Source organism: Lithobates pipiens, unplaced genomic scaffold, assembly GCF_037356315.1.
Source record: "Lithobates pipiens isolate NorthernLeopardFrog02 unplaced genomic scaffold, aLitPip1_a1.2 Scaffold_28, whole genome shotgun sequence".
Lineage (NCBI taxonomy): Eukaryota > Metazoa > Chordata > Amphibia > Anura > Ranidae > Lithobates > Lithobates pipiens.
The window spans coordinates 68,298,797-68,326,559 of record NW_027507789.1 but is presented as its reverse complement, the minus strand read 5'-3'; the positions used below and the strand labels follow the sequence as shown (position 1 = coordinate 68,326,559).

The following is a 27,763-nucleotide window of genomic DNA, read 5'->3' as shown; positions in this document are numbered from 1 at the left end:
AGCTACAATGGAACGGTTTCAATCAAAGCATATTCATGTGTTAGAATGGCCAATCTGTGGCTAGACTTGAAAATTGCAGTTCACAGATGCTCTCCATCCAATCTGACAGAGCTTGAGCCATTTTGCAAAGAAGAATGGGCAAACATTTCACTCTCTAGATGTGCAAAGCTGGTAGAGACATCCCCAAAAAGACACGCAGCGAAAGGTGGTTCTACAAAGTATTGACTCTGGGGAGGGGGCGGCCTGGATAAAAATGCACGCCACCCTTTTCAGATATTTATTTGTAAAAAATTGTGAAAACCATTTATCATTTTCCTTTTACTTCACAATTATGTACCACTTTGTGTTGGTCTATCACATAAAATCCCAATTAAATATATTTATGTTTTTGTTTGTAACATGACAAAATGTGGAAAATTTCAAGGGGTATGAATACCTTTTCAAGGCACTGTACATGTGTAAGCTACAGGCCATGTCAAGGCACCCTGGTATCTGTAATTCCTATCACTGACTAATGAGTGACTCCACAGTGGAAGCACATGCATTCTGATGAGTAGGTGGAGGGCAGATGGACTGAAGGGAACCCATCCCTTCTTACAGGTATAGATGCACACTGAGCACCCAGAAAATCGCACACTGGCTGCAAAGGTGTCAGTGCGCAGCCTGACCAATATAACACTGTTGCAAAAAAGGGGTCCACTACCCCCACCTATGACTAGCACAACAGTAAGCAGCATTGGAGGGCAAATAGATATAAACAAGGCCAAGAATAAATCCAAGGAAAAATGCCAAGCTTACTTACCGACCAACCTGCAGACAACCGAATCAACCTGTCTAACAGTAAGCAGGGGTTTAGTCTGCACACATTTGCAAATACAGTGGTGTGAAAAAGTGTTTGCCCCCTTCCTCATTTCCTGTTCCTTTGCATGTTTGTCACACTTAAGTGTTTCGGAACATCAAACCAATTTAAACAATAGTCAAGGACAACACAAGTAAACACAAAATGCAATTTGTAAATGAAGGTGTTTATTATTAAAGGTGAAAAAAAATCCAAACCATCATGGCCCTGTGTGAAAAAGTGATGGCCCCCTAAACCTAATAACTGGTTGGGCCACCCTTAGCAGCAACAACTGCAACCAAGCGTTTGCGATAACGTGCAATGAGGCTTTTACAGCGTCCTGGAGGAATTTTGGCCCACTCATCTTTGCAGAATTGTCCTAATTCAGTTACATTAGAGGGTTTTCGAGCATGAACGGCCTTTTTAAGGTCATACCACAACATCTCAATAGGATTTAGGTCAGGACTTTGGCTAGGCCACTCCAAAATCTTCATTTTGTTTTTCTTCAGCCATTCGGTGGTGGACTTGCTGGTGTGTTTAGGATCATTGTCCTGCTGCAGAACCCAAGTTCGTTTCAGCTTGAGTACACGAACAGATGGTCGGACATTCTCCTTCAGGATCTCTTGGTAGACAGCAGAATTCATAGTTCCTTTTATCACGGCAAGTCTTCCAGGTCCTGAAGCAGCAAAACAGCCCCAGACCATCACACTACCACCACCATATTTTACTGTTGGTATAATGTTCTTTTTATGAAATGCAGTGTTCCTTCTACGCCAGATATACTTGGACACACACCTTCCAAAGAGTTCTACTTTTGTCTCATCGGTCCACAGAATGTTGTCCCAAAAGTCTTGGGGATCATCAAGATGTGTTGTGGAGAAATTGAGACAAGCTTTGATGTTCTTTTTGCTCAGCAGTGGTTTTCTCCTTGGAACTCTGCCATGCAGGCCATTTTTGCCCAGTCTTTTCCTGATGGTGGAGGCATGAACGCTGACCTTAACTGAGGCAAGTGAGGCCTGCAGTTCCTTGGACGTTGTTGTGGGGTCTTTTGTGACCTCTTGGATGAGTCGTCGCTGCGCTCTTGGGGTAATTTTGGGCGGCCGGCCACTCCTGGGAAGGTTCACCACTGTTCCATGTCTTCGCCATTTGTGGATAATGGCTCTCACTGTGGTTCGCTGGATTCCCAAAGCTTTGGAAATGGCTTTATAACCCTTTCCAGACTGATAGATCTCAATTACTTTCTTTCTCAATTGTTCCTGAATTTCTTTGGGTCTCGGCATGATGTGTAGCTTTTAAGGATCTTCTGGTGGACCTTACTGTGTCAAGCAGCTCCTATTTAAGTGATGCCATGATTGTGAACAGGTGTGGCAATAATCAGGCCTGGGTGTGGCTAGAGAAATTGAACTCAGGTGTGGACAACCACAGTTATAGTATGTTTTAACAAGGGGGGCAATCACTTTTTCACACAGGGCCATGATGGTTTGGATTTTTTTTCACCTTTAATAATAAACACCTTCATTTACAAATTGCATTTTGTGTTTACTTGTGTTGTCCTTGACTATTGTTTAAATTGGTTTGATGTTCCGAAACACTTAAGTGTGACAAACATGCAAAGGAACAGGAAATGAGGAAGGGGGCAAACACTTTTTCACACCACTGTACATGCGTAAGCTACAGGCCACGTCAAGGCACTTTGGTATCTGTAGTTCCTATCAATGACTAACGAGTAACTCCACAGTGGAAGCACATGCATTCTGATGAGTAGGTGCAGGGCAGATGGACTGAAGGGAGCCCATCCCTTCTTAAAGTTACAGGTGCACACTGAGCACCCAGCAAATTGTGTGCTTCACCTATAGCAACCCCCTTTCCCTTAAGGCAAGCAGGCCTACCAGTACTTGGTTGCCCCCAGGACTTATACAAAAGGCTATAGTGCCTGGCCACTGCCAGGGCAGATGCAAACAGACTACTTGCAGTTAGCAGACAGATAACGTGGTTCCATGACAGTCCAGATAAAAGGCAGGTTGAGTTAAAGGAATAGTCCAATAAACCAGTCCAAAGTCATACACAGGGAAATCCAAATTAGTAAAGCAGGGCAGACAGACAGGGAACTCGATCAGGAACAACACATTCGCTATCACAAGCAAAGGTCTGAGCATTTAACTTGTTTATAACAGGTGACTGACCACATCAATCACCTAGCAGGTGGACACAGATAGGGAGAATGCAATAGCCAAAACCCAGATGCTGGAATGAGGAGCAGGAGCACTTAAGTGATCCTGACACAGAGTGCACATTTTACACTCCCTACCAACCAAGGAAAAACTAGCCTCATTTGCAGCCACAATCCACTCTGAAAGCAGATCTTGCTGAGATCAGACAGGAGCTTGTCAACCCTTTCCTCTAAGGCAGGGGTCATCAACCCCCGGGCCGCGGCCCAAAGCCGGGCCGTGCCGCCTCTCTAGGTGGGCCGCAGCTCCAAGGACACTGTCAGGTCCGAGATTATCAACCCCCGGGCCGCGGCCGGCTAAGGCTTCAGCTTCACCGCTGACGGAGAAAACTGTCAGCGGTGCGGCCGGCCGAACAAGCAGAGCAGATGACCTCATCCCTCTGCGCTACGCACAGGCGCGCCGCTGTCCCGTCCTGGCTACAGTTACACAGAAGCGGCGGCTAATGAGAGAGAGAGAGAGAGTGACCTCATCTCTCCCCGCCCACCCTCACTGAACTTACTTTCCCGCAGTCTCCAACGGCTCCTCCCCTCACTCCCATGCTGGAACTGTAAGTACATTGCACTCTGCACTGCTAATATTTTTTTATAATTAATATTAATTTAATTAATTTAATTAATTTAATTAATTTAATTTAATTAATTGGGAAATTAATATTATTTCTGCAATGGGACATCAAATATTATTTCTGCAATGGGACAACTAATATTATTTCTATCACGGGACATTAAATATTATTTCTGCAATGGGACATTAAATATTATTTCTGCAATGGGACATCTAAAATTATTTCTGCAATGGGACATCTAATATTATTTCTATCACGGGACATTAAATATTATTTCTGCAATGGGACATCTAATATTATTTCTGCAATGGGACATCAAATATTATTTCTGCAATGGGACATCTAATATTATTTCTGCAATGGGACATCTAATATTATTTCTATCACGGGACATCTATTATTTCTATCACGGGACATTAAATATTATTTCTGCAATGGGACATCAAATATTATTTCTGCAATGGGACATCTAATATTATTTCTGCAATGGGACATCTAATATTATTTCTATCACGGGACATCTATTATTTCTATCACGGGACATTAAATATTATTTCTGCAATGGGACATCTAATATTATTTCTGCAATGGGACATCAAATATTATTTCTATCACGGGACATTAAATATTATTTCTGCAATGGGACATCTAATATTATTTCTGCAATGGGACATCAAATATTATTTCTATCACGGGACATCTAATATTATGTCTATCACGGGACATTAAATATTATTTCTGCAATGGGACATTAAATATTATTTCTGCAATGGGACATTAAATATTATTTCTGCAATGGGACATCTAATATTATTTCTGCAATGGGACATCTAATATTATTTCTATCACGGGACATCTAATATTATTTCTGCAATGGGACATCAAATATTATTTCTGCAATGGGACATCTAATATTATTTCTGCAATGGGACATCTAATATTATTTCTGCAATGGGACATCTAATATTATTTCTATCACGGGACATCTAATATTATTTCTATCACGGGACATTAAATATTATTTCTGCAATGGGACATCTAATATTTCTGCAATGGGACATCTAATATTATTTCTGCAATGGGACATTAAATATTATTTCTGCAATGGGACATTAAATATTATTTCTATCACGGGACATCTAATATTATGTCTATCACGGGACATTAAATATTATTTCTGCAATGGGACATTAAATATTATTTCTGCAATGGGACATTAAATATTATTTCTGCAATGGGACATCTAAAATTATTTCTGCAATGGGACATCTAATATTATTTCTATCACGGGACATTAAATATTATTTCTGCAATGGGACATCTAATATTTCTGCAATGGGACATCTAATATTATTTCTGCAATGGGACATTAAATATTATTTCTGCAATGGGACATTAAATATTATTTCTGCAATGGGACATCTAATATTATTTCTGCAATGGGACATCTAATATTATTTCTATCACGGGACATCTAATATTATTTCTGCAATGGGACATCAAATATTATTTCTGCAATGGGACATCTAATATTATTTCTGCAATGGGACATCTAATATTATTTCTGCAATGGGACATCTAATATTATTTCTATCACGGGACATCTAATATTATTTCTATCACGGGACATTAAATATTATTTCTGCAATGGGACATCTAATATTTCTGCAATGGGACATCTAATATTATTTCTGCAATGGGACATTAAATATTATTTCTGCAATGGGACATTAAATATTATTTCTGCAATGGGACATCTAATATTATTTCTGCAATGGGACATCTAATATTATTTCTATCACGGGACATTAAATATTATTTCTGCAATGGGACATCTAATATTTCTGCAATGGGACATCTAATATTATTTCTGCAATGGGACATTAAATATTATTTCTGCAATGGGACATTAAATATTATTTCTGCAATGGGACATCTAATATTATTTCTGCAATGGGACATCAAATATTATTTCTATCACGGGACATCTAATATTATGTCTATCACGGGACATTAAATATTATTTCTGCAATGGGACATTAAATATTATTTCTGCAATGGGACATTAAATATTATTTCTGCAATGGGACATCTAATATTATTTCTGCAATGGGACATCTAATATTATTTCTATCACGGGACATCTAATATTATTTCTGCAATGGGACATCAAATATTATTTCTGCAATGGGACATCTAATATTATTTCTGCAATGGGACATCTAATATTATTTCTGCAATGGGACATCTAATATTATTTCTATCACGGGACATCTAATATTATTTCTATCACGGGACATTAAATATTATTTCTGCAATGGGACATCTAATATTTCTGCAATGGGACATCTAATATTATTTCTGCAATGGGACATTAAATATTATTTCTGCAATGGGACATTAAATATTATTTCTATCACGGGACATCTAATATTATGTCTATCACGGGACATTAAATATTATTTCTGCAATGGGACATTAAATATTATTTCTGCAATGGGACATTAAATATTATTTCTGCAATGGGACATCTAAAATTATTTCTGCAATGGGACATCTAATATTATTTCTATCACGGGACATTAAATATTATTTCTGCAATGGGACATCTAATATTTCTGCAATGGGACATCTAATATTATTTCTGCAATGGGACATTAAATATTATTTCTGCAATGGGACATTAAATATTATTTCTGCAATGGGACATCTAATATTATTTCTGCAATGGGACATCTAATATTATTTCTATCACGGGACATCTAATATTATTTCTGCAATGGGACATCAAATATTATTTCTGCAATGGGACATCTAATATTATTTCTGCAATGGGACATCTAATATTATTTCTGCAATGGGACATCTAATATTATTTCTATCACGGGACATCTAATATTATTTCTATCACGGGACATTAAATATTATTTCTGCAATGGGACATCTAATATTTCTGCAATGGGACATCTAATATTATTTCTGCAATGGGACATTAAATATTATTTCTGCAATGGGACATTAAATATTATTTCTGCAATGGGACATCTAATATTATTTCTGCAATGGGACATCTAATATTATTTCTATCACGGGACATTAAATATTATTTCTGCAATGGGACATCTAATATTTCTGCAATGGGACATCTAATATTATTTCTGCAATGGGACATTAAATATTATTTCTGCAATGGGACATTAAATATTATTTCTGCAATGGGACATCTAATATTATTTCTGCAATGGGACATCAAATATTATTTCTGCAATGGGACATCTAATATTATTTCTGCAATGGGACATCTAATATTATTTCTGCAATGGGACATCTAATATTATTTCTGCAATGGGACATCTAATATTATTTCTGCAATGGGACATCTAATATTATTTCTATCACGGGACATCTAATATTATTTCTATACTGGGACATTTAATATTATTTCTATCATGGGACATTTAATATTATTTCTATCATTGGACATCTAATATTATTTCTATACTGGGACATCTAATATTATTTCTATCATGGGACATCTAATATTATTTCTATACTGGGACATTTAATATTATTTCTATACTGGGACGTTTAATACTATTTTTATACTGGGACTTTTAATAATCCTTTTAATACTTTTATACTGGGACTTTTATACTTTTAATAATACTTTTTATACTGGGACCGTTATAATACTTTTATAGTGAGACTGTTATAATAAAACCAATTAGTGACAATCTGTTACGCTTTGGTGGCAGGTGACAGTGACAATCCACATCTGCTGGCAGCTGACATTGACAATCCACATCTGGGGGCAGAAAAGTGGCAATCCACATCTGGTGACAGGTCGCAGCAGTGGCAATCCACATCTGGTGACAGGTCACAGCAGTGGCAATCCACATCTGGTGACAGGTCACAGCAGTGGCAAACCACATCTGGTGACAGGTCACAGCAGTGGCAATCCACATCTGGTGACAGGGCGCAGCAGTGGCAATCCACATCTGGTGACAGGGCGCAGCAGTGGCAATTCCCATCTGAAGACAGGCTGCAGCAGTGACAGGCCGCAGCAGTGGCAATTCCCATCTGAAGACAGGCCGCAGCAGTGGCAATTCCCATCTGAAGACAGGCCGCAGCAGTGGCAATTCCCATCTGAAGACAGGCCGCAGCAGTGGCAATTCCCATCTGGTGGCAGGCTTTGCCAACTAGCCAAAATGAGTAAAAAACAAATGTCACTGCAGAGCTTTTTTGAAAAGGGGCAAAGACCCAATGATGAGACAACAGAAGACTGTTCTAAGACTGCAAACAAAAAGAAAGCTGCATTTAAAAGAAAATACCAAGAGTCCTATTTAAATTATGGGTTCATTGCATCAGGTGATTCACATTCTCCAAACCCGCTTTGTATAATATGTGGTGAGCGGCTATCCAATGAAGCCATGAAACCTTCAAAACTGCTTCGCCATATGGAGACCAAACACCCTTCATTAAAAGACAAGCCGGTTGAGTTTTTCAAAAGAAAAAAACGTGAACACGAAGGACAGAAGCAATTATTGAAGACCACCTCTTCGATAAATGCGTCTGCATTGAGAGCCTCATTCTTAGTGGCTAACCGTATTGCTAAATCTAAGAAACCATTTACAATCGGAGAACAGTTGATCCTGCCTGCTGCAAAGGACATTTGCCGTGAAATTTTAGGAGAGGCTGCGGTTGAAAAGGTGGCGCATGTTCCTCTTTCGGCTAGCACTGTAGCTAGACGAATAAATGAAATTGCAGAGGATATTGAAACGCAACTGATAGAGAGAATTAAGGAGTCACCATGGTATGCCATACAAGTCGATGAGTCTACTGATGTTGACAACAAGGCAACAATGCTTGTTTTTGTTCGATATGTTTTCCAGGAGGATGTCCATGAGGATATGCTATGTGCACTCTTCTTGCCGACCAACACCACAGCTGCAGAATTGTTCAATTCTTTAAATGAGTATATGTCAGGAAAACTGAATTGGTCGTTTTGTGTTGGTGTATGCACGGATGGAGCTGCTGCCATGACTGGGCGGCTTTCTGGTTTTACCACTCGGGTCAAGGAGGTTGCTTCCGAATGTGAGTCTACGCACTGTGTCCTCCATAGAGAAATGCTGGCTAGCCGAAAAATGTCACCTGAACTGAACAACGTTTTGCAGGCTGTGATTAAAATAATCAACCACATTAAAGTACATGCCCTTAACTCACGTCTGTTCGAACAGCTCTGTGAGGAGATGGATGCAGAGCACACTCGTCTTCTCTTATACACAGAAGTGAGATGGCTTTCTAAAGGTAGATCACTGAGCAGAGTGTTTGAGTTACGAGAGCCGCTCCAGAGATTTCTTTCTGAAAAACAGTCACCACTTGCAGCACATTTCAGTGTCACAGAATGGGTCACAAAACTTGCTTACTTGTGTGACATATTTAACCTGCTCAACGAACTCAATCTGTCACTTCAGGGGAGAATGAGAACTGTGTTTAAGTCTGCTGATAAAGTGGCTGCATTCAAAGCCAAACTGGAATTATGGGGGCGACGAGTCAACAATAATATTTTTGACATGTTTCCAACCTTATCAGATCTTTTGAAAGAGACTGAGCCAGAACCTTCTTTCACACAGCTGGTGCATGATCACCTCTATCAGCTTTCAAATGAATTTGAGCATTATTTCCCATCCTCAAAAGACCCCCGAATTGGGAAGGAATGGATCCGTGACCCATTTGTGAATAAGCCAGGTGAATCCACTCTGTCCGTGCTAGAAGAGGATCAACTGCTTGAGATCGCAAATGATGGTGGCCTTAAAAGTATGTTTGAGACGACTTCAAACCTCCATACGTTCTGGATTAAAGTCAAGGCAGAATATCCTGCAATTGTCACAAAAGCGCTGAAAAGCTTGCTGCCATTTCCAACATCCTATCTTTGTGAAGCTGGATTTTCTGCAGTGACAGCAACCAAAACAAGATTACGGAGCAGACTGGACATAAGCAACACACTTCGAGTGTCACTGTCTCCTATCACCCCAAGATGGGACCGCCTTGTTGCAGTAAAACAAGCTCAGGGATCCCACTGATTCTGCATTATGGTGAATATAACTATTTCATTTTATATTCCAATGTAATAGAAATAACGTGCTTCAGTCACCCTGACACCATAACACTGTTTAGTTGCAGGGAAACAAGCTTGGGGCTCCCACTGATTCTACATTACATTGAGTTGAACTATATAATCATTGTATTATATTGTAATAATATAAATAATGCACTTCAATCGTCCCGATATTATGGTATCAGGATGATTGAACCGATAACGCACCACATCGCGATTCCTCCCCCCCCACCGGGCCTTGGAAAAATATTCTTCCACAAAACCGGGCCTTGGTGCCAAAAAGGTTGGGGACCACTGCTCTAAGGCACATGTGTCAAACACAAGGCCCATGGGCCGAATCCGGCCCTCCAGGCCATTTCATGTGGCCCTCTCACCTCTCCTGCAGCTGCGGAATTATTGTTGTCCTCACCTTGTCTCAGCGGTCAGCAGCAGAGATGAGGACAGAATTCCTACACCAGATCTTGCAAATCTTCATGCAGCCATGGAGAGCCTCGTATCTGCCCTCCCTCCTCCCCATCTTAGCAGTTGGTAGCAGAGAGAAAGACAGAACTCCTCCTACAGAACTTGAGCCTCTCTGTGCAGCTGCAGCACCCCCTCCTCTCTGCCTTCCCTGGTCTTAGCATTCAGCTGACTCCAGCCCTCCTCTGGTCCTCCTGCAGACTCCGCACTTTCTGCTTCCCAGCTCCGCCCCTAGCTTCTTCTCTACTGCAGAACAAGGTAAGATGATGCACTGTGATGTAAGGAAGGATGAGGGACTCTTGACTTCTGATACCAGCAGGGGGCTCTTGACATCTGATGTAAGGGGAGTGGGGTGCTCTGGACATCTAGTTTTACAGATACAACCGGCCCTAGGAGGGCAACCATAATTCTGATGCAGCCCACAAAGAAATTGAGTTCGACTTACCTGCTCTAAGGTATTATTATTATTATTCAGGATTTATATAGCGCCAACAGCGCTTTACAATATGAGGGCTCAGGACTCTAATTATGCTCTCCTAGAAGCAAACCCAGTCCTATAAACAAGAAGTGCAACTGCAGCCTCATCTGGATGACCTAATCGCGGTAGACAGAACAACATCAAACTATTTGGGATCCCAGAGGCTACTGCTGCACACAATCTACTTCAGACTGTAACAACCATCTGGTGCTTTACAAGGCTTCTCAGGTCCATATCACAGACATTGCGCTGTGTTCAGGGGCCGTAGATGTTGTAAGTGCTGTATGCAGTCCCTGGATACAGGAAGAACCACCGTGAACCGCAGGAGAGAATGTGACATCAAGGGAGATGGAGAGATGGCCAGGAAACACTAGAAGGGATGGTCTGACAGGATAAGCTGGCTATGCATGTGGAGCATCAGCTGCTTCTCAAGGCCTGGGCAGGAGCTGATGCTCTGAGCGCGTATGTGCTATATTTCAATGTTCACAGCAGCCTCACTCTTTAGATTCCATGTAATAGGAATTGAATGTGGGGGGGGGGGATTTTTGTAGTTTGGTTACATATTAGTCTACCAGGAGCTCCTACCTCACATAGAACTGATCTCTGACCTCTGAACTCTGCATTACTTAATGTTGTCCTGTGAACTCTGCATCACTTTCTCTGACCTGTGAACTCTGCATCACTTTCTGCTGACCTGTGAACTCTGCATCACTTTCTGCTGCCCTGTGAACTCTGCATCACTTTCTGCTGACCTGTGTATGGTATTTGTAAATTGAAATCATATCCCCTCTCAAGCGTCTCTTCTACAGAGAGAATAAGTTCAATGCTTGCAACCTTTCCTCCTAACCATTATCCTCCAGACCCTTTATTAGCTTTGCTGCCCTTCTTTGTACTCACTCCATTTCCAGTACATCCTTCATGAGGGCTGGTGCCCAGAACTGGACAGCATACTTTAGGTGCAGCCAGATCAGTGTCTTGTAGAGCGGGAGAATTATTGTTTTATCGCTGGAATTAATCCCCTTTTTTAATGCATGCCAATATTCTGTTTGCTTTGTTATCAGCAGCTTTGCATTGCATGCCATTGCTGAGCCTATCGTCTACTAGGACCCCCAGGTCCTTTTCCATCCTAGATTTCCCCAGAGGTTCTCCCCCCAGTGAATAGATTGCATTCATATTTTTGAACCCCAAATTCATTATTTTACCCTTTTCTACATTGAAGCTCATTTGCCATGTAGTTGCCCACCCCATTAATTTGTTCAGATCTTTTTGCAAAGTTTTCACTTCCTGCGGAGAAGTTATTGTCCTGCTTAGCTTAGTATCGTCTGCAAATACAGAACTGTTTACCCCATCCTCCAGGTTGTTTATGAACAAATTAAACAGTATTGGTCCCAGTACAGAACCCTGGGGGACCCCACTACCCACCCCTGACCATTCCAGTACTCCCCATTTATCACCACCCTCTAAACTCAACTTTGTAGCCAGTTTTCAATCCATGTACTCACCCTATTGTCCATGCCAACAGACCTTATTTTGTACAGTAAATGTTTATGGGGGAACTATGTCAAATGCTTTTGCAAAATCTAGAAACACCACATCTACGGGCCTTCTTTTATCTAGCTTAATAGATTGATTTGGCAAGAACGATTCTTCATGAATCCATGCTGATTACTGCTAATGATTCCATTCTTATTACTAAAATCTTGTATATAGTCCCTTATCATTCCTCCAAGAGTTTACATACTACTGATGTTAGGCTAACTGGTCTGTAATTCCCAGGGATGTATTTTGGGCCCTTTTTAAATATTGGTGTTACATTAGCTTTTCTCCAATCAGATGGTACCTATCCAGTCAGTAGACTGTCAGTAAAAATTAGGAACAATGGTCTGGCAATTACTTGACTGAGTTCCATAAGTACCCTCGGGTGCAAGCCATCTGGTCTCGGATGGGACCTGTAAACTCTGCAACTCTTACTGCTAACCTACCTGTGAAATCTGCCTCACTGCTGACCTCTGAACGCTGCATCACTTACTACTCAACCCCTGCACTCTGCTTCTATTTTACCAACAGACAATGTTCAGCACAATAAAAAACCACACCCAATTTTTACCACGGTCAGCTGCATGCTGCACTTTTTCTATTTTTTGCTCAGGAGGACCCAACTTATGATTCTACACACAGGCCCCATTGCGTTCTATATTACTGTTTGGTGGTATCTGGGCACTGAATGACCTTGTCCCGGTAGTGGGGGCCGCCAAGCAGAGTTTGCAAGAATGTCTAGCTTTATCACTGCTAGTATCAAACAGGTTCAGGTTAAAAAAAAAATGCTAGTGCTTTGTAAACTACATTCAATTGCTTTTTAGTAACGCATAACTGGTAAATGTTTGTGAGAAGTTCTGCTTTAAAGTCGATTTTGCTTACCTTCTAATCTTAGTTTGATATGATCAATTGTAGCTAGACTCAGCAGGCTTTTACAAGCATGTAGGTATAAAAGCAGCCTCTCCGCCTCTTCATGATTCTTCATGAGTCTTGGCAATACAACCTCCTCATGTTTCAGCATACAGTTAGGTCCATATATATTTGGACACAGGCACAATTTTAGCTTTTTTCCAGGTATTTATCAAAACATATTCAAGCTATAGTTATATAATGGATATATGGATAATAATAGATAATGGAACAGTTTGGTACATTCTGAGGAGATAAGAATGCACTGGTAAGCTCAGCAACATAAAAAGACCTGAATGTCCATGTAAGACAACAGCGTTGGATAATCGCAGGATCTTCTCTATGGTAAAGGAAAACCAATTCACAACATCCAGACAAGTGAAAGACACTCTCCAGGAAGATATATCATTGTCAAAGTCTAAAATCAAGAGAAGTCTTCACAAGAGCAAATACAGAGGGTTCACCACAAGGTGCAAACCATTCATAAGCCAGAATAGAAAAGCCAGATTAGACTTTGCCAAAAAATTTTTTTTTTAAAAAGTCAGACCAGTTCTGGAAAAGCCTTCTTTGGACAGATGAAACTAAGATGAATCTGTGCCAGAATGATGGAAGAAAAGAGTGTGGAGAAAGCTTGGAACCGCTCACGATCCAAAGCACACAATGTCATCTGTAAAACATGGTGGAGGCAGGATGATGGCATGGGCATGTATGGCTTCCAGTGGCACTGGGTCTTTGGTGTTTATTGATGATGTGACAGAAAACAGAAGCAGCCGGATGAATTCTGCAGTGTTTAGAGATATACCGTCAGCCCAGATTCAGCCAAATGCAGTAAAGTTGATGGCGCTTCACAGTACAGATGGACAATTATCCAAAGCACAACGCAAGAGCAACCCAGAAGTTTTTGAAGGAAAAGAAGTGTAATATCCTGCAATGGCCGAGCCAATCACCCGATCTCAACCCAATAGAGCATGCATTTCACTTGCTGAAAGCAAAACTAAAGGCAGAAAGACCAAAACAAAGAACAACTGAAGACAGCTGCAGTTAGTGCCTGGCAAAGCACCAGAAAGGAAAAAAAAACTATCTTTGGTAATATTCATGGTTTCCAGACTTCAGGTAGTCATTGCCACTAAAGGATTCTCAACAAAATATTAACAATGAACATTTTATTTATGATTATATAAATTTGTCCAATTACATTTTAGCCCCTGAAAATGGGAAGACTGTGTATAAAACTGGTTGCAGTTCCTAAAAGTTGTACTTGATATTTACAGTATGTCCCTTGAATTAAAGCTGAAAGTCTCTGATATATATTTGGACCTAACTGTATGTGGTGGAGAATGTAGTGGATTTAGATCCTTAAAGAGGAAGTAAACCCTGATAGGTTTAACTTCCTCTTTATTTCCCTGCAAAGATAAAGCATAATGGGCTACTATGCACTGCATAGTAGCCAATTATGTGTCACTTACCTGAAAATGAAGTCTGCAATGTTACCACTTCCCCCACTAGCGGTGAGCATTCATCTCCACCCCTCTTCCTTCCGGGGGCCGCAAACTCCGGCTCTGTGACTGACCTGAGTCGCGTGACGTCATTTCCGTGCATTCGCGCTGGAGCTACCAGTCACAGCATATCCCCCTTTGGAAATGGCACAATCTGCCCTTTCTAAAGTGCGCATGCCCCGTAGATATTGGCGCACGGCTTTATTGTAAATATCTCCTAAACCGTGGAGGTTTAGGAGATATTTCCAGCACCTACAGGTAAGCCTTAATATAGGATTACCTGTAGGTAAAAGTGGTTGTACAGGGTGTACATCCACTTTAAATCAACAAATGCCTACATTTTTAATGATGTAGATTTGAGAAAAGGATACTAGTATCGGTACTGCTTGGTGCACAGACTAATAATACATTCACTCACCAAGTGCAACATTTTAATGTTTGACTACATGTTATAGTTTGTGAGCATTAACTACATTAGCTTGTGAACATCATGCAGATATGACATGTGAGCCATATTAAATGTGTTAAATGTAGAACACATTTACCTAATAATGAAAGTACAGTAATACCTTGGATTGCAAGTAACACGGTTAACAAGAGCGTTTCGCAATACAAGCTATTATTTAAAAAAAATCCTGACTTGGTTTGCAAGCATTGGCTCGCAAAACGAGTCAATGCTTCCAGTGTTCAGTACCACATTTGGCCAGAGAGGCGGGGGCATCAGTGACAGCTCAGAAATACTCGGAGAGGCTGGTGGACACAGGAACCTACATCTATAGCTATATATTTATAGATATAGCCATATATATATATATACTGAAGCAGGAAGCAATATACATTGGCCCAATGAAGTGAATCTGTACACAGGAAGTAGGTTTTTGTTTTGAGGCCAAATCATTTAGACATACACACATTACCCACACAAACAGCACCCCATGTAAAATGAAATAAAAAAACTATCTTCATTTGCAAATAAGGATCATCTCTTCTTCAGAGAACAGTGAGCGGCGCATGGTGGTCGGAAGAAATTAGGAGCAGTACAAGCAACTTCCTGGAAGGGCGTGATGTTATTCCTGTGTGCTGGCCACTGCTTCCAGATATGAACCACGGGTACATACCTCCGCGCACACAGCAGTTGCGCATCTCACATATACAGAGGTTTTCCTTCATCTTGCACAGGTGCTTTAAATCAGTCAATGGCTTTTGAAGGGTGACATGTTGGGTATCTATTTACTCGGCCTAAATTCATCTTTCACATTAACATTGGGCTAACTTTACAGTTTTGTTTTTTGTAAAGCGCAAAACAGTTTTTTGTTTTTTTTACAAAAAAAACACGTTCGAAAAATTGCATGTTGGGCCTCTGTATGTGGCCATGCTGTGTAAAAGTCTCACACATGTGGTATTGCCATACTCGGGAGTAATAGCAGAATGTGTTTTGTGGTATGCATATGCTGTGTGTGAGAAATAACCCGCTAATATGACAATTTTGTGAAAAAAAAATCTTGATTTTGCAAAGAATTGTGGGAAAAAATGACAACTTCAAAAAACTCACGATGTCTCTTTCTAAATACATTGGAATGTCTTCTTTACTAAAAGGGGTCATTTGGGGGGTATTTGTACTTTTCTGGCATGTTAGGGTCTCAAGAAATGAGATAAGCCCTCAGTGCCTCAGGTGTGATCAATTTTCAGATATTGGCACCATAGCGTGTAGACTCTATAACTTTCACAAAGACCAAATAATATACACCAATTTGTACTTCTATTTACCAAAGATATGTAGCAGTATAAATGTTGGCCAAAATGTATCAAGAAAAATTACTAATCAGCTAAATTTTGTAACAGAAACTGAGAATTTTCAGTCTTTTTTTTTTTAAAAGCGCAAAAAATATAAAAAACAACGGTGATTATATACCAGCAAGAGAACTCTATTTGTGTGAAAAAAATTACAAAAATTTCATATGGGTACAGTATTGTCATTCAAAATGTGAGAGCACTGAAAGCTGAAAATTGGTCTGGTTATTAAGGGGGTTTAACTGCCCAGTGGTCAAGTGGTTAAATTACTAACCCAAAAAACACACTGTCTGAGCAAAATCCAAGTGCTGTTCACACACAAAAAGTACAAAAAACAACAACATCCTCCAGCAGAATACAAAATTACAGATGGGACACAGACCACCCCCTCCCCCAGAGGGGCAAACAAAGAGCCTAACATGAGCAAAAGTTATACAACAAATACCATTGCAGTCTATAGGAACTGACTTTTTAATTTTGTTGGTCCCCACTTGGCTGGTTCATATTCTATTTATTGGCCTTAAAATGGGTATCTGAAGGGATTGGTGAAGTGCGGCATCCACCAGCTAATTTTTCAATAGCAGGGAATAGAGGGTTTCTCTACTATCCTGGTCAACCAACATACTTCAGGAGATGTCATAAGTTTGAGCATACCAGAGATGAATGTAATGATGAGATGCACTGCTGGAACTGTGGGGAGGAGGGACTCGAGGCTGGGGCTTGCTTGGTTAAGCGGGTCTGTGATATAAGTGGACAGCGTGATTACACAGTGAAGAATTGTCCAAAAGTAAGAAGGGCCTATGTCTCTTATGCTGAAGTTGTCAGGCACACTGCTGAGAGTGGTCGACCAGTGTCCACACAGGTGCTGTCTGACTTTCCTGAAAGACAGGGAGTGGAGGGGGAAGTGGAGGTGGAAGAGGAAGAAAGTGGACACCAGGGTGTGGAGGATTTTGGGGGGGTATTTTTCACTGAAATATTTTTGATGTTGTCAATGTGTGTTCTAGGTTGTTAGTTTCACTTTGATTTAATTGTCTGTGCTGCATAATTTTGCAAAATCTTCCTCAAGATGTTGTGACTAATAAATGTATAAATCCTTAAGAGACTGTCCGTTTGTGGGCGCAGTCCTTTTAACTCCTATTCATTCCTCTGCAAAATAGCCAGACCTCAAAACCATATTCTGTTATTCTCTCAAATTAACATACATGTGTTTTTGCTTTCCTCTTGCTCTTTTTCAAGTCCTGTTTTCTTGACCAATACAATTTGTAGCAATTTTTTGTTTTATGTGTTTTGTTTGTTTTTCAGATACATGCTCAATCCAAGTAATGCATTTTACACCCCTCCCCCCCCCCCCCCCAAACAATTTTCAATTGTCCAACTGCAGTTTAACTAGGCTGATTGGCATGGCAAAACAAAAAAAGTGTGATTTGTCTAAAAGCTACTTGATTGTGAGTATGCTGCCATCTCTAGGCACCAGGAAAGGAAAATTACAGAGAGGTAAGTATTCAATTTTCCATTTTAGCGCAGTGGTTCTCAGCCCCAGTCCTCAAATACCCCCGTCAGGACATGTTTTGGGAATTTGTCTTAGCTAAAATAGCTGTCCAAAATACCAAGCCATAGATTCTGATTTAAAGCACCTGTGCAAGATGAAAACCTGTATGGTCTGGTGGGTGTACTCGAGGACAGTGTTCAGAACCACTGATTAAGAGCACTGAGCTAAAATCTAGCTCAAGACAATCCTATTCTAATTGTGGGCATTTGAGGGAAACCAAGTGAAGTGTTAGAACCACTGCTTGTCCTTTTTTAGGTTGGGCTTTGTGTCCCTTTTCTGAAAGTTGGCTTAACTTCCTGGCACATAGCCAAACAGGAAGTAAGGGTAAAAACCTACCAATGTCTTTCCTCGGGAACACACAGGTCAATCTAACTAACGTCCTAATTAGGCAAATTTCGCTCTAGCACTTTGTTGTATACACCTCAAATTATTAGGTATTTTGGGGTTTATTAAAGGCAACTCTGCAATACAAGTGTACTTGCTGTTAATCTGAGGGGAAGCACTGGTGATTTTATCATCCAATCATGTAGAAGCAAAGATGCTGTTTTTTTTTATATTCCTTTCATGTCCCCCTCCAGCATGTCTACAGCAAGTGCAAAGCGGATTTGCCTTTAGTAAATAAACCCCAAAGTCCAAGATACCTAATAATTTAGGGTGTACAGAGCAAAATGCTAGAGTGCAATTTGCCTAATGGGGAAACTATTTAGATTGACTTGTGTGTCCCCAAGGAAAGACATTGGTAGGGTTTTACCCTCACTTCCTGTTTGAATATGTGACAGGAAGTGAATAAATTTGAAGGAGAAACTGGTAAAATTTGGGAGATATCTTTACCCTATCAGGGGTGTAGACATCCCCAAAAACTGACAAGACTTCTAATCCCTCTGCGCTCTATCCTCAAGCAAAAATAAGAAAGGACACATTCCTAAGTGCAGCTGTGATGCATGTTAATAGCTTATTTAAACCCTTTTTAATAGAAGACACCAGTTGCCTTTCACTATAAACATTTGTTAGTCCAGTCCTGGAAATCTGCATCTGCTTTACTATTAATTTCCATAAAAATTGGGTTCCTGTAGCTAGATGCGCGACCGCTGTGAATGTAAGATGCGTAACTGCTGGGTGCGCGAAGGTATGTACTCATGGTGCATATCTGGTTCCCAGAAGAGGTGGCCAGCACACAGGAATGACATCATGCCCCTCCATGAAGTTGTTTGTACTGCTGCTAATTTCTTCCCACCACCATGCCCCGCTCACTGTTCTCTGAGGAAGAGATGATCCTTATTTACAAATTAAGATGATTTTTTATTTATTTTTACATAGGGTGGTGTTTGTGTGGGTCATGTGTGTATGTCTAAATGATCTGGCCTCAAAACACACACCTACTTCCTGTGTACAGATTTACTTCTGGGCCAAAGTATATTGCTTCCTGCTTCATTGTGTATATATGTAGATATATCTATATCTATATCTATATCTATATCTATATCTATATCTATATATATATATATATATATATATATATATTTATTTATAGATGTAGGTTCTTGTGTCCACCAGCAGAGAGAAGTTGGGTAGATGCCACACTCCCAATAATGGAGGCATAATAATGATCTAGCACAGGGATCTTCAAACTACGGCCCTCCAGTTGTTCAGGAACTATAATTCCCATCATGCCTAGTCATGTCTGTGAATATCAGAGTTGTACAATGCCTCATGGAATGTGTAGTTCCGCAACAGCTGGAGAGCTGTAGTTTGAAAATTCCTGATCACTAAAGCATGTCTTGAAAAAAAACATAACTTACCATAATCTTCCTTTTCTGATGGACTCCATGGCAGACTACATGTGGTTTAACCCCGCCTCCTCTCCAATCCTATAGGACCCCACTTCCATAAATTTGAGCTCACCACTAGAGATTACGTTCCGCAGTAAAAGTCTAGACCTCAACATGAGAAATCTCATCCTCCTATGGAGGCAAAAATGAGCCTCTCTTGTTTTTCTCAAGCTTCCTTTTATAAGGCCTAAGCCAGGAGCCCAGTTCAACCGCTAACCCAGAGTTCTAAAATTCCCTAAATCTTCGGGCAGGCCACTTTTAGCATGAAGAGATGTCCCATATTAAGCATTTCAGATGTCTGGGCAGGAGGTGGTTTCCCAGGGCTACAAAGCAGAGTTCCATTCTCGGCCTCTCACAGACTTAAGTCTTTATCAACTTCCTTCTGTCACTGTACAGATTAGTAGGCCTCCATCCAGCCCTTGCTAGTCTCCAGCAGCAGAGGGTTATCGCCCCAGTTCCTGTGGTGGTATGGTTTACATTCAGTAGTTACATAGTAGGTGAGGTTGAAAAACGACACAAGTCCATCAAGTCCAACCTATGTGTGTGATTATATGTCAGTATTACATTGTATATCCCTGTATGTTATGGTATTTAAGGTGTTTATCTAATAGTTTTTTGAAACTATCGGTGTTCCATGCTGACACCAACGCCTGTGGAATTGAATTCCACATCCTTGCCGCTCTTACAGTAAAGAACCCTCTACCCAGTTTAAGTTTAAACCTCTTCTAATCTTAATGAGTGTCCATGTGTCTTTTTAAACTCCCTTCCACGGAAAAGTTTATCCCTATTCTGGGGTCACCAGTATGGTATTTGTAAATTAAAATCATATCCCCTCTCAAGCGTCTCTTCTCCAGAGAAAATAAGTTCAGTGCTCGTAACCTTTCTTCATAACTAATATCTTCCAGTCCCTTTATTAGCTTTATTGCCCTTCTCTGTGCTTGCCTCATTTCCAGTACATCCCTCCTGAGGAGTGGGAGAATGATCACTTTATCTCTTGAGTTAATCCCCTTTTTAAAGCATGGCAATATGCTGTTTGTTTTGTTAGCAGCAGCTTGGCATTGCATGCCATTGCTGAGTCTATCATCTACTAGGACCCCCAGGTCCTTTTCCATCCTTGATTCCCCCGGAGGTTCTCTCCCCCCCATGAGTAGCTTGTATTCATATTTTTCCCGCCCAAATGCATTATTTTACATTTTTTCACATTAAACCTCATTTGCCAAGTAGTTGCCCACCCCATTAATTTGTTCAGATCTTCTTGCAATGTTTCTACATCCTGCAGAGAAGTTATTGCCCTGCTTAGCTTAGTATCATCCACAAATACAGAGATTGAACTGTTTACCCCATCCTCCAGGTCGTTTATAAACAAATTAAATAAGATTGATCCCCGCACAGAACCCTGGGGGACCCGATTTTCCACCCCTGACCATTCTGAGTACTCCCCATTTATCGCCACCCTCTGAACTCGCCCTTGTAGCCAGTTTTCAATCCATGTACTCACCCTATGGTCCATGCCAACGGGTCAAATGCTTTTGCAAAATCCAGATACACCACGTTACAGGCCTTCTTTTATCTAGAGGACAGCTCACCTCCTCATAGAATGTTAATAGGTTGGTTTGACAAGAACGATTCTTCATGAATCCATGCTGATTACTGCTATTATCCCCTCCACGAGCTTGCATACTATTGATGTTAGGTTAACTGGCCTTTAATTCCCAGGGATGTATTTTGGCCCTTTTTTAAATATTGGAGCTACACTGGCTTTTCTCCAATCGGCTGGTAACATTGCAGTCAGCAGACTGTCAGTAAAAATTAGGAACAATGGTCTGGCAGTTACGTGACTGAGTTCCCCCAGGACTCACGGGGGAAAGCCATCTGGTCCCAGTGGCTTATTAATGTTAAGTTTTCCAAGTCTGTTTCTAATTCTGTCCTCTGTTAGCCATGAGGGTGCTTCCTGAGATGTGTCATGAGGTTAAACACTGCAGTTTTGGTTACTGAAGCCCCCCAGTTTCCTTGTGAAGACCGAGGAGAAGAATAAATTCAATACCTTTGCCACCTCCCCATCCTTTGTAACCAGAATTCCTTCCTCATTCTTTATGGGGCCAAAATGGTCTGTCCTACCTTTTTTCCTGTTTCTATACTTAAAGAATTTCTTGGAATTTTTTTTGCTCTCCTCCGTTATGTGTCTTTCGTGTTCTATCTTAGCCACCCTAATTGCACCTTTACATTTCTTGTTACACTCTTTTGAAAAGTCTGAATGCTGATGAAGATGATCCCTCGGCCTTGTATTTTTTGAAGGCCTTCTCCTTTGTTTTTATATGCAGTTAAGCCATCCAGGATTTTTATTCACTCTTTTAAAGTTATTTCCCAATGGGATGCACTGTCTAATGCCCTTATTTCAGGGCTCGACAACCCCCAGGCGCCAGGTCGCCATGGCGACCAGAAATCGCACCCTGGCACCTAGACTGTCGCCAGCCCACTCACTATTACTCCAGATGCCCCAGACATGCAGCGCATTAACACTGACCGCCGTTCTCCTCCCTTCTACAAACTCAGCGTGACACTTGATGCTTGCCAGAGCTGCTGAGTGTGTGAAACTGACAAGTAACTGAAAGAGGAGGATCTGTCAGATTTGAGGTTGATGGCGGGGGTGGGCGGACCTGGCCAGGGTGGGCGGAACCCAACAGCTATCAAACACCAGCCAATGGGATGTGGGCGGGCCGCTACATGTATGTGGCCCGCCCCCTTTCATAAGCAGCCCAATCATTGGCTGGTGTTTGATAGCTTCTAGGTCCCACCCACCGTGGCCGGGTCCTGCCCATCCCGGCCGGGTCTCGCCCACCCCAACATCAATCTCAAATCTGACAGATCCTCCTCTCTCAGTTACTTGTCAGTTTCACACCCCGGCTGGTCCCCCCCACCCCCGACATTAAGCTCATGTCTGACAGCTCCTCTCTCCTCTGTTACTTGTCTGTTTCACACAGTCAATTTGTGCCACTTGCCAGTGCCACCTGCCAGTGCCACCACCAATCAATGCCACCTGCCATCGCCAACCAGTGCCACCTGCCATCACCAACCAGTGCCACCTGCTAGTGCCAATAGTGCCACCTGCCAGTTCCAAACCAGTGCCACCAACCAGTGTCACTGCCAATCAGTACCACCTGCCAGTGCCAATCAGTGCCACCTGCCAGTGCCAACCAATGCCACCTGCCAGTGCCAACCGAAAAACTGCCAATCAATGCCACTGGCCAGTGCCACATGCCAGTGCCGATAGTGCCACCTGCCAATTCCAAACCAGTGCCACCTGCCACCACCAACCAGTGCCACCACCAATCAGTGCCAGCTGCCAGTGCCATCTGCCAGTGACAACCAGAGCCATCGCCAATCAGTGCCAACCAGTGCCTGCCAGTGCCACCTGCCATCGCCAATCAGTGCCACCTACCTGTGCCATCTGCCAGTGATAACCAGTGCCACCTGCCACCACCAACCAGTACCACCGCCAATAAGTGCCTCCTGCCAGTGCCACCACCAATCAGTGCCACCTGCCAGTGCCAACCAGTGCCCCTGCCAATCAGTGCCACTGCCAATTAGTGCCACCTGCCATCACCAACCAGTGCCACCTGCCAGTACCAATAGTGCCACCTGCCAGTTCTAAACCAGTGCCACCAACCAGTGCCAACCAATGCCCTGCCAGTGCCATCTGCCAGTTCCAAACCAGTGCCACCTGCCAATGCCTGCCAGTGCCACTACCAATCAGTGCCACCTGCCAACCAGTGCCACCTGCCAGCGCCACCTGCCAGTGCCACCCAACGCCAGCTGCCAGTGCCATCTGTCAGTTTCACGTGCCAACCAGTGCCACCTGCCAGTGGCAACCAGTACCATCTCTCAGTCCCAAACCACTGCCACCTGCCAGTGCCAACCAGTGCCATCTGCCAGTTCCAATCCAGTGCCATCTGCCAGTGCCACCTGCCTAAGCCAACTAGTGGCACCTGCCAGAGCCAATCAGTTCCATCTGTTGCCAGCTTTACTCTTTCTGGTCAGCCCATAACCCTGATGTAACAGTGTTACATTGGAGTTATTGACTGGGTGCTCTGTTGTGAGTTAGGGTTAGGGGGTGAAAATTACTGGCCTTACCGCCGGGGGCTGACAATCCATACCACACTAAAAAAAAACTGGCTCCTAACTTTTTTAACTGGCTCCTAGATTAAAAGCAAATTCGTCAAGCCCTGCCTTATTTAATATGCTCTTAAGGCAAACCCATTTTTCCTCCGTGTTCTTTGTTCCTAAGGTGTCATCCCAATTTATATCTTCCAACAAGGTTCGTAGTTTGGGGAAGTTTGCTCTTTTGAAATTCAATGTCTTTGTATTCCCTAACTTTTCCTATTTGTGTGATTTATACTGAAGCTAATTGACCTGTGATCGTAGTTTCCTGAATTGCCCCTTATTTCCACATCCGTAATCAGGTCTGTATGGTTGGTAATCAGTAGTTCTAGTAACGCTTTGTTTCTAGTTGGTTTCAGAGATTTTTATCTAACCTTTCCATGGTTCTGGAACCAAAGCAGACAGTTTGCCACATCCTGATTCTCAAGGCTCTGTATTTGTTCATTCATTGCCAAAAAATCCACATGGATTTTTTTGCCTCCCTTTGTCAAATAGAGTTACTGGCCACTGTACACATTTAGGACACATAGCTGAATCGCCTCTTTGGGTCCTCAAAATGTTCACTTTGTTGCCCTGCCTTGTGGCCTGTCTTCAGCACTCTCTTGTTCACCAATGGTTCTAGTCCCCATGCTTCAATGGTTAAACTCTTAGCCCTTGTACACACGGTTGGACATTCCGATGAAAAATGTCCGATCGGACAGTGTTGTCGGATAATCCGACCGTGTGTGGGCTTCATCTGACTTTTTCCGTCGGAATGTCCGACCAACAAAGTTTGAGAGCTGGATATAAAAAAATTCCGACAACATGATGCGATCGGACTTTGTCCGATCATTTGTAGAGAATTCTGATCGGACAAAGTGCCATGCATGCTCAGATCAAATTCCTAGACCAAAGTTATTGGCTACTAGCCCGAACGTAGACCCGTCGTAACTAAATAATGTCATCACGTTACGAACGATCCGATTTTTTGACAATTTTGTCCGACCGTGTGTATGCAACACCAGTTTTGGACAAAATCCATTGGACAAAATCCGACGGATTTTGTTGTCTGAATGTCCGACTGTGTGTACAAGGACATAGAGAGTTCCCTTTATAGAATACTTGGATGATCTCCTGTTCAGAGAATAGTCGGCACAGCTCTTGACAGACAACATGGCAAGAACAATTCCAACCTTGTTTCAGTTTTGATTCTGAACTTTCATAAGTCTGTGTTGGAACCAACTTATCCCTTAGAGTACCTCGGCATGGTCCTGAACACAGCTCAAGCCAAAGTTTTTTCATATACAAGAAAAGATCCAAACTCCTCCCTTCCAAACTCTGACTCTTCAGTTCTTGAGCCATCCTACCCTTTGCTTTTGTACTCAAGTTCTGAGGTTGATGGTAGCCTTTTGCAATGCAGCTGCATTTGCCCAGTTCTGCTTCTGATTCCTGTAACTTAACATCGTATTGGGAAGAGAAAATCCAATTTAGTATATCCGGAGAAGCCTTCTCAGCTATCTAAATGCTAGAAGAGTCTTCAAAAGATTGTGCCCTTTGAGATCTTTTAGGGCCTAAAAAGCATGATTACCAGATGGGAAAAAAAGACAAAAACAATATCATTGGTATATAAGAATGATCACCAGTACCTGCTTCATCAAAAGCACTTTCTACAAGATCTTTAGCAGCATCATAGGCAGACAGAGCAAGAGCATCAGTACTGCAATTCTGCAGATCCACTACTGGGTCTAATCATGTTAGAGTACGGGTCCTGGAAGATTCCTTGAAACACTTACTTATAACACTAATTTGCACTAGATTAATGACGAAAGGAGCCTATTTGGTTGTTATGACCAACAGACTACTTCTCCTCTCCTGGTTTTATAAATTAATGTATTGTTTATGATTGTTCCCTCCCACCTTAGTGCTCAGATGGCTGGTCTTCTATGTGAAGAGGAGGCTCAGGAGGTTGACAATGTCAAGTATATTGGATACTGCAAATACCATTTCAACAAGATGGTGAGAGATCCACAGGTATCTTATTTCGTTTCTCTATATAATGTTTGTTATTTTCATTTTATGTGCCACATACCTCCCTATCTGTCCTTGGAAGCACTGATTTCTATATTTTTGTGTTGCATTTTTACAATTGAAATATATGATATGCTTTGTCTGGTAATTTCTTCTTGGTGATCTTGTAGAAACCAGTAGTTTGCTTTGGAAAGTTAACAAGTTAAGCGTGAACTCTGTGCAGATTGGAAATAACAGTAATAAGTGCAGTTATGTATAAATTAACAAATTATACATTTAAGTGCCACATGTGTAAGTAGCTGGGTTTGAAAGATGGGAGAGATGGGAAAAGGGTAGCTAGTCAGGCTCTACAGTGTTGACAGGAGGAAGAGAGAGCACATATCTCTTCTGTCCAGTCAGTAGGCTGGGTTGTGTTTTGATCAGTATTTTTGGACAAGTTGTGCTGTTGCTGAAGTGGAGGTTGAGGATTGGCTGTCTGACAAGGGCATTTGGATTATAGACTGGGATCCAAAGAACCCTCTCACAAGTAGGAAAATTTCCCTATACTGTATATATTTTAACTCTATAGTTGTATAGTTAGCTGGCAGCATGGAGTTCAGTTTTTATTTTCTCAGCAAAGTATACTTTTCTAAAGAGTGTAGAGTTTGCATTTCCCTTTTTTATTAAATAGTGAACTAAGTATAAAGAGCCTTCTTCTTGTTTGTCAATAGCTTATTATTAGAAGCAGTTAGTAGTTGTGCTCCTTAACTCACTGTAAAAAATTTGATTTCTTATTTTCCCTCATTAGAAAGTCTCCCGACTCCCTTGTCCCATCATGCCTGGCCGCTGCAGTCGGTCCGCTTCCCCTTCTGTGGAAAAACCCCTCTTTTACAAAGAGAGGCAGAAAAAGGTATGTATATATTTCTACAGTTTTGGTCACACTTATTTATATATGCCCCTCTTTCTATTTGAATAACTTTTTTACTTTCCTAGAGTCATAAGGACAGGGAGCGAGTTCGACATAGGAAGCACCGTGATTCACCAGGGCACATAGCTGTCCCACCCCTACTGCCCATCTCTGTGGAGAAGGTATATCTTCCTCTTCCTTCTCTGCCACTAAAATGAATTGTCAAAATAAAAATGTTATATTTGGTTTTCGTGTGTATGTATACTATATATATATATATATATATATATATATATATGTACATATGTACAGTATCTCACAGAAGTGAGTACACCCCTCACATTTTTGTAGATATTTTATTATATCTTTTCATGTGACTACACTGAAGAAATTACTCTTTGCTACAATGTAGAGAGTGTACAGCTTGTATAACAGTGTAAATTTGCTGTCCCCTCAAAATAACTCAACATACAGCCATTAATGTCGAAACCGCTGGCAATAAAAGTAAGTACACCCCTAAGTGAAAATGTCCAAATTGGGCCCAATTATCCATTTTCCCTCCCCGGTGTCATTTGACTCGTTAGTGTTAGAAGGTCTCAGGTGTGAATGGGGAGCAGGTGTGTTAAATTTGGTGTTATCACTCTCACTCTCTCATACTGGTCACTGGAAGTTCAACATGGCACCTCATGGCAAAAAACTCTCTGAGGATCTCAAAAAAAGAATGTTGCTCTACATAAAGATGGCCTAGCCTACAAGAAGATTGCCAAGACCCTGAAACTGAGCTGCAGCACGGTGGCCAAGACCATACAGCGCTTTAACAGGACAGGTTCCACTCAGAACAGGCCTCGCCTTCGTCGACCAAAGAAGTTGAGTGCACATGCTCAGCTTCATAGTCAGAGGTTGTCTTTAGTAAATA

At 41.5% G+C, this 27,763-nt stretch overlaps 1 protein-coding gene across 3 annotated transcripts in view; it reads left to right on the top strand.

Annotated features, from left to right (window-relative positions):
• Positions 1 to 27,763, top strand: part of MLLT6 (MLLT6, PHD finger containing) — a 348,373-nt gene that overhangs the window by 132,334 nt on the left and 188,276 nt on the right. For all 3 annotated transcript variants that reach the window (XM_077459374.1, XM_077459376.1, XM_077459373.1), the window contains 3 exons: positions 25,856 to 25,964; positions 26,749 to 26,850; positions 26,934 to 27,029. In XM_077459374.1, the coding sequence (XP_077315500.1) occupies positions 25,856 to 25,964; positions 26,749 to 26,850; positions 26,934 to 27,029 (307 nt within the window). The remainder of the gene's footprint in view (positions 1 to 25,855; positions 25,965 to 26,748; positions 26,851 to 26,933; positions 27,030 to 27,763) is intronic.